General features: G+C 44.5%; 1 protein-coding gene across 1 annotated transcript in view; it reads right to left on the bottom strand.

Annotated features, from left to right (window-relative positions):
- Nucleotides 1-8,353, bottom strand: part of USP4 (ubiquitin specific peptidase 4 (proto-oncogene)) — a gene marked incomplete at its 5' end in the record, with an annotated part of 42,020 nt that overhangs the window by 2,698 nt on the left and 30,969 nt on the right. Inside the window, 6 exons of the mRNA XM_010131366.1 lie at nucleotides 272-421; nucleotides 2,300-2,415; nucleotides 3,008-3,078; nucleotides 3,165-3,380; nucleotides 4,277-4,365; nucleotides 4,873-5,064. Coding sequence (XP_010129668.1) covers nucleotides 272-421; nucleotides 2,300-2,415; nucleotides 3,008-3,078; nucleotides 3,165-3,380; nucleotides 4,277-4,365; nucleotides 4,873-5,064 — 834 coding nt within the window. The remainder of the gene's footprint in view (nucleotides 1-271; nucleotides 422-2,299; nucleotides 2,416-3,007; nucleotides 3,079-3,164; nucleotides 3,381-4,276; nucleotides 4,366-4,872; nucleotides 5,065-8,353) is intronic.

Here is an 8,353-nt window from a genome sequence, read left to right as displayed (position 1 = left end):
CAGCAGAATCATATGGTTTTAACCTAATTTCAGAAGTAACTAGTGTTTTTTAAGATGTATAGAACTGATTAAGGTTAACAAAAAAAAAACCACCACCAAAAAGCCAACCTGCTCATCTCAAGCCTGCTGTCTTGCAGTTCAAACCCAGAAGACAGAGCTGTTCCAGTTACAGCGTTAGAACAAGCAGTAACCACGCAGCAGTAACCGCAGAAGTAAATTTCTCTTGGCCAGTATCTTCCAAGTTCTTCCTAGCTTGAGGGAAGAATCCTACCTGATAGGGAATTCCACAACAGTATCAAGTTTATCTCTCCAGTATCTGCTGTATGAGAAGCGTTTTAAATGCACAACCAAAATCCTGGGCAAAGACCACAAGTCGAATTTCTTTGTGGCCTGCTGATGTTTCTTACAGTTGGGGCAGTACCTGAGGAAGGAGTAACAAACAAGGAAATCACTGACTACATTAAAACAAAAGCTTTTGGCCTTCCATGGAAGGATGTACAGCAGTACAGCCCCTGCCCCATGGAAGGCACCTTGGTTGTGGAATACGCAGCGGAACACACGTCCTCAGAGGCTTCCAAACTGCAACTTGCCTACACTTCATAGGCAAAATGTCCCACGGCAAGTGCGCAAACTGAGCACGGTACAGAGATTAATCTTTCTTTTGTAAACTTTAAAAACAGTTTAAAGGTCCCATTACTACTTTATTATCTCCTGATGCAGCTCAAACAGATAGCAGCTGCAAACACATCTACAGCATGTAATCAAAAATTAATAACAATCAACCACCTACTACATTATAAGTTACTTTCTTACACAGCTGGCAAACAACATCTGGATGTCTGCACACAGTAATCCCATTTTGGTCACTCAGGATCTGCTGTACCTAGACCCCCCGCACTAGGGATTTCTGGTAGAGTTAGGAGCGGGCCAGGACTGGTTCAAGCTACAAATAAAGTGTCACACAAAATCACAGAATCATCTGGTTGGAAGAGACCTTTAAGATGACCAAGTCCAACTGTTCATCCAGCACTGCCAGGATCCCTAAACCATGTCCCTCAGCACCACACCCACACGGCTTTTAAACACCTCCAGGGATGGGGACTCCACCACTGCCCTGGGCAGCCTGTTCTAATGCTTCACAACCCACTCTGTAAAGAAGTTTTTCCTGATACCTAACCTAGATCTCCCCTGGCACAACCCCTGGCCATTTCCTCTCATCCTGTCACTTGTTATATGGGAGAAGAGACCGACCCCCACCTCTCTACAACCTCCTTTCAGGTAGCTGTAGAGAGCAGTAAGGTCTTCCCTTTATCTCTAGGCTAAACAACCCCAGTTCTGTCAGCCGCTGCTCGTGAGACTTGCTCTCCAGACCCTTCACCAGCTTCGTTGCCCTTCTCTGAACATGCTCCAGCACCTCAATGTCCTTCTTGAGCTGAGGGGCCCAAAACTGGACACAGTGCTCAAGGTGTGCCCTCACTAGTGCCCAATACAGGGCACAATTCCTGCCCTGCTCCTGCTGGCCACACCAGTGCTGATACAAGCCAGGATGCCGTTGGCCTTCTTGGCCTCCTGGGCATCCTGCTGGATCATACTCAGCTGCTGTCAACCAGCACCCCCAGGTCCTTTCCTGCTGGGCAGTTTCCAGCCACTCCTCCCCAAGCCTGTAACGTTGCAGGGGGTTGTTGTGGCCCAACTGCAGGATCCGGCACTTGGTCTTAAACCTCATGCAGTCTTAAACTTGTTGCAGTTGACCTCAGTCCATCAATCCAGTCTGTCCAGACCCCTCTGCAGAGCCTCCCAACTTTCAAGCAGACTGACACACCCACCCAACTTGGCGTCATCTACAAACTTACTGAGGGTGCACTCAATCCCTTCATCCACATCATTGACAAAGATGTTGAAGAGACCTGGCCCCAACACTGAGCCCTGAGGACACCACTGGTGACCAGCTGCCAACTGGACTGAACTCCGTTCACCACCAAATACAGGATTAAACCTTAAGGTAGCCACTCTTTATTATCACAGCTGCTTCCTCTGAACTGTCTGGAAGACAGATGTATGCTGGGGCACTGAAAATAGCCTCGTCTTTGGAAGCTACAGGCCCACTGCCACTTTTTTTTTTTTTAAATAAAACCAAGAAACAACCCATGTCTGCAGCCTATTGAGTCAATGACTTAAGACAGCTCACAGATGAAGTCAGAAGGACAGACCTGGGAAATTATCAGAATCCCATGACAAATAACATGAACTCAAATAGTTACGGCATTTCACAATAAATATGGCAGGCAGAGGCTCTTACCACGGGTCATGTTCACCAAGCGTCTCCATAGTAGTGAAGAGCTCTATGCAGTCTCTGAGGGCTACCACAGCCTTCTTCTTCTGTGGCTGCAACATACTCGCGTGTTTTTCAAACGCCTAGCGAAAGAGATGTGGGCGTTACTCAACTCCACACGGTCTTTAATCTTTGACATCACAAAAAAGAACATGCTCACCTTTACCATGTTGCCTATTTCTGTCCCCCAACGTCCCCACCCACACAATCATCTCAAGCTTCCAGCCACTCCTTCCCATGCTATGAGCAGTCCGTAACAGAAAAATACATGTCCTTACTTCAGAGTTGGTGAACAAAAAGAGTAACAATGGGTTGTTCTGCTACAAAACACAGCCTAGCAGAACCCTCACAGAAAGAATACGGCGCTTTCTACTAGGCTCTATGAATTTGGTTTCTAGTTTCAAGTTTGGGGGAGGTTTTTTGTTTGTTGAATGGATTATGAACTAAACTACTTAGCTTTGAAATTAAAACATCTACTTTTCAGAACACACTGGAAACAGGTGAGTAATTCTAGATCTACAGACCTTATCACTAAAAGATTAAGTGATCACATCTCATGCTGGTGACTCCAATTTTTATGAAGGGAGCTACACCTACATTTCACCATCTACTGTAACCTCTCAAGCACCATGCAAGTTTACATATAGATTACTTATGAAAAGAGCACACTACAACCTGTGCCTCCTGCTCATCAAAAAGCAGCCTCCGTGTATCAGAATCCCAGTCAATAGCAAGCGCAGAAAAAGCTACAAGACAGAAGAAACATTTATCACAAAGGTGTAAGGAGAAGGAAGAAAATAAAACAAAAACACAGCAGTAAGACAATAATTACCATTCAATTTTAAGATTTTTCCTTCTACAATGGAGTTTATCTCAGAGGTCCCAGAGGAATTCACGAGGCTAAAAGTGAAATGCTGCTTCTTGCAAGGCTGCAGGTCTCTTGCTGACTCAATCTGCATACAACCCTCAGAGTGACAGGGATCAACTTCTGCCAGCTTTTCCTTGCCTTCCTGCCCTCCATCCTGATGCTCCATCTCTTCAATGTCACCTGGCAAAATTTAAAACCAGCACAATATACAGGGCTATTAAAGAGACCTCACACGGACAGCTGCTGGCATGAGCCTGTTATAACACACATTCTCAGGAATGAAAAGGCACGCAGGTATAGAAACCTGTGTTTGCTAACCACCACACCTGAAGTTGTATTTTAACTTTAGCAGATGCCAAGTAACATGTTGGGCTTTATATCCTCATATCAGACATGATGAGTGCTTAACTCATGGAAGGTTAACAATCGCACCTTCTGACAGCACACCCTAATAAACACCCCGAGAGGGAACCAGCAAGGTTGCAGTTGGGTGTCTTTACAGAAAAGAATATCTAAGTCTCCAGGGAAATTATTTCCATTCTTTGAGAAAAACAGGGCAGATTTTTTTCCCCATTTAAAATTTCCCATTTAACTTGTTTCAGTTGTTACTCTCACAGCAGCACAAGTGAATCATTTCAAAGAGGAAAGGGAAATGTGCATTTGCCATCAGCATTAAAAGCCTCCTTGCTAGTATCTAACCTAAGAAGGAGACCTCGTGATTCTAGGTCTAGAAAGTACCATTTCCACAACTTATCTCTGTGACCTAATAGGGCAGTTTTCCTCACCAAAGGGCATTATCAGTATCCCCCCTAGGAAAGGAGTTGCCTCTGTCAAGATGAATGCACACCACACCTCACTCTCCTGCTGCTGCTTACCCATGTATGAACTCCCTTTGGAGGGAAACGGGCTACAAGAAACCTGACTGTACCGTGCGAAAGTCCTGTGTAACAGAGGGGTTTAATCACTGTGAAAAAACAATCTGCTAGAGCTTAAGCCAAATACACATGGAACAAACCAAGTGCTAATAAAAGCTTTAAGTGCTGAAAAGCTTCCAGACCATTTTGAAAGGATTTTACCTTCATCCACACCGTTGGAGCCATTGCAGGTTCCTTTGTCTGGGCAGGGTGTAGAGTATTCTTCCACCAAAGGGAGTTTCACATAGCGGCTAAACAGAGGGAATATGTTTATCACACAACCATACTGAAAAACAGCACCTCTCTCCCTCATCAGTTCTTGCTGTCCAAACCCCCTCAGCAAACCAGAACCTGTCCTGTACAGCATCATTTACAGGACAAAGGCTCTGAGTCAAACAACAATTCAGAGAGTCTCTCTTCTCACTGCTTGTTCCAAATTTTACTGGCCATAGATGGAACAGGCAAAAAATAAGTTAAGGTGGTCCCATCTGATAGCCCTGAAAATGCGACCTGAGTTCTGCCCCTGACCCGTTCTGCGCCACCAAGCAGGCAGCTTCCCTTGTGACTGCCATCAGCATCACCTCACAGCCTGCTTTTATAGAGGGCCTTGAAAATGGCCGTGGGGCCTCCAGACATTAATGCAATGCAAATCCTGATTTACAAGCCCCACGCAAATCAAGGATGCAGTAACCCTATTATAGTGTAATTGAGTAGAACTAGAGCTTTGCATAGGATTCAAAGGTACAGACGTGACTTACCTGATCTGCTCCAAAATGACATTGTACAAGTGATCCACAGTGAGCTTGTGCTTCGGCACCGATATTAACAGTGGCTGACCAAAGAGTACAGTCCCCGAAGTATTGCTGGATTGCCTCATCATCTTTTCCCGAAAGTAAACAGAGAGAGTAACAGACTCCAAGCCATCCTCACTTGGCTTGCAAACTTCATACCTGTGTGAAAGACAGGTATTTCCACAGGTTATTTCCACTGCCAAGAAGCACAGCAGGTAGAACCAATATGAACTCAGTCCAACAAGTCTCTCCACCAGGTCCTCCTGGGTTGTACTCTGTCTTCCTGCTACCAAGCAGTTTCCTGAACACTTCCCATGGCTCACAACGGCACAGGACACATACCTACATACTCCACTGCCACCTTCCCTCTGCCTTTATTGATAATTCATATCCCTGTTGCCACTCACCTCTCAAGACATCACCCTGACAACTACACGTTGCTTCAACCAGATGACGGTGTCAGGGAAAAAGTACTAAACGCACTTTGAAATCCCTCAGACAGTGTTTGCTCCCACTGGAGAAAGAAACCCTCTTGACCCTCTTGATACCTTGGGTCTTGCATTCTCCCAGCTCTTGTACACTTAATGGCCTGACCTCACATCACTGAGCAGCCAACATTTCAGAAAACCCGGAGTTTGGAAACATCTTCACAGAAAAATCCAAGGACAGTAAACACAAGAAAAATATTCTGGAAGAGAACAAACAGCTCTGGAGAACAGTGAGGAGACTGAGACACAGCTTGTGCCACTAGGCAAAACAGCAAATGAGGTATTTGCAGATGTCAGAGTCCAACACTATCACATTGTTCACTGCAGGACTATTCACTACAAAAGATTTGGAAACATCTTCACAGAAAAATCCAAGGACAGTAAACACAAGAAAAATATTCTGGAAGAGAACAAACAGCTCTGGAGAACAGTGAGGAGACTGAGACACAGCTTGTGCCACTAGGCAAAACAGCAAATGAGGTATTTGCAGATGTCAGAGTCCAACACTATCACATTGTTCACTGCAGGACTATTCACTACAAAAGATTCATTTTCAGGAATTCCAAGTCACTGCTCTTTAATTTGACGAGTCACCTGTCCCAGACTTATCTCAAAACTGAAAGAGAAAGAAAGATTTCATGAAAGATGTCACTACGCGTAATGACCAAGACCACAGTCACATATCTGAACGCACCAACTCTTAACAGCTCTCTTACATTAGACAAACCATTTCCCTCTCTCAAGAGCCAAGAAACATTTTTTTATTCCTGTGTTCAAAACGCCCTTGTAAAGCAGGGAGAAGAACAAACTTCAGAATTGTAGTTCTGCTCCGCCCTACTTAAACCAAAAGGGATCCCAGGTGGGGCTTGCACTGAGTCAGTGGAGTACACGAAGAAAAATATCCTTCCAGAGAGTCCCAGCCCAGCCCACCAAGAGCATTAGAGATCAGAGTCAGCATAAGACAATGCAACAGAACCTATGATACGAATTTCTGCCTGGAAAACACTACGTGGATCACGAGCAACAACCAAGAGAAGTTGTACATTTTGTAAGGGCACAGAGACGGGTAGAAGAAAATGCCATTGCAGAAGCTGACAAACGGATCTATCTGAGCAGGATTACTACTGCACACCAACCCAGAGATGCTGCTGTGAAATTACAATGGGTTCAAAAGTTGACAGTAAGAATCAACAGATGACTGGAAAAAAAACTGGGTGAAAATGCTGCAAATGCTCTATCTCTTCTAGGAAGCGGGAATACTCTTAACCTGTTTACTTTCTCTCATAACACCAGAACACACACAAACAGTATGCTAGGAGATAGGAAACTGCAAATATAACTTTTTCAGGTAGTTTGCCCTACAAAAGCTAGGCACAGGATTTTGCCAGTCTTACAGAGGAGCAAGACTAAAAAGGATGAGCAAATTCAAACAGAAAGATTTTTACAAAGCTTAAAAAATACGAGCCATTTCGGAAAGGAACTACCCATCATTTCAAACAAGAAAACACCGATTTCAGCAAGTGAAAACAGGCTTCCTAGATCAGTCTGCTACAAGATCTCACACATCTCAAGCACTTCACAAAAAACTGCTGGGCTAGCTGGTTTGCTGACCTAACTCACTCAGTTCTATAGTTATTGTAGCCTCAGTTAGGTTAACAAATCTGACATTTCTGCAGCCAGTCATGGTTTTTCAAGACGATAAACTCAGCTAAACATAATACACAGCATGTTGCAAGAGAAGGCAGAAAACATGGTATGTCCAGCAAACTAGGTATATCGTATTCAAATATGCATACTTTCATAGGTTAAAGGTGACCTGCAAATCAATTTGTGAAACTTTTATCGATGTGAACAATACACATTGTCTCATTTGCCCCATTAGCCAGGCTAAGAGAACGGGGGTATCTAGTTTATCCATCAAAACATTGTTCTTCTTAGGCTTTAAGAACCAAGAAGAAATACTAAGAGTCATACCCTTGAAATGGGCTGTGGAGTTCGTTTTCCAGTGGAACTTACCTGACCCCTTGTAGGCCGGCTCCAAGCTCCAGCAGGATCCCTGGGTGATGGGATATCACCAGCATGGTGCATGTATGGGTGTTACATTGGAGCGGGAGCCGGAGGTCCTAGCGGGGCTGCACTTCACAGAACCTAAGGAAAAGAAATAGTAAGCATTTCGGTTATGTGCTGAATGCTGCTCGCTGCTTAGCCTGGAGAATGAGAGCATTCAGCACAAACACTGAACCAAAGTCACCAAATTGATTTGCAGACCACCTTTACGTAAGTGACTTTCTGATCATTTGCCACAGACCTCCCTGCCCTTTCATAGCAACAACATGCCTTGAGAGGAACATGTACAGCTCTGCGAGAAGCAGGCTAGTCCTGCCGTTCTTTGACTGCACTGCCCCTACACACCATCCCAGTGATCTTGCTTCAAGCCTTTTATCAATCCCCTCCACTCCTGCAAATGTCTCACCTCTTCTCTGATGCTAAATACTAACACATCAGAGCTACACATTTTCAAGCTTGACTTGATGAGAAAGACGAGTGCAAAGCCTCCTGAAAGAATGGGTTTGGAGAATCCTAGCCCCAAATTCTCCTCCCCTTTCAGGTGACCTGCAGAAGAAAATGTATAGTTTTGTCCTTTTGTGCAAAGGGACCCAGGTTCATTTTGGGATGCATCTGAGAGTTACTTAGAGTCACTTAAAAATTAAGACATCTGATAACATTTGCATTTCTTCTTTTTGAAGTTTGACTATCAGAGAGCACAACAGGTAAGGTAGTACACCACAAGAATCAATGAGCCAGAAACTGAGCGGCTGCAAGGGAAAAATATATCTTAGCCATCTAGGGCAGGTTTTTTTTTCCCCCCCAAATTACTGTCCATTCAGCTTGAATTCCACACAGAGTCCAATTCTCACACAAACCCCTCAAGATTCAGCATGTCCCACCGCTTCAGCAGG

The sequence above is a fragment of the Buceros rhinoceros genome, unplaced genomic scaffold (assembly GCF_000710305.1).
Source record: "Buceros rhinoceros silvestris isolate BGI_N320 unplaced genomic scaffold, ASM71030v1 scaffold522, whole genome shotgun sequence".
In the NCBI taxonomy this organism is placed as follows: Eukaryota; Metazoa; Chordata; class Aves; order Bucerotiformes; family Bucerotidae; genus Buceros; species Buceros rhinoceros.
This window is presented reverse-complemented; position numbering and strand designations above follow the sequence as displayed.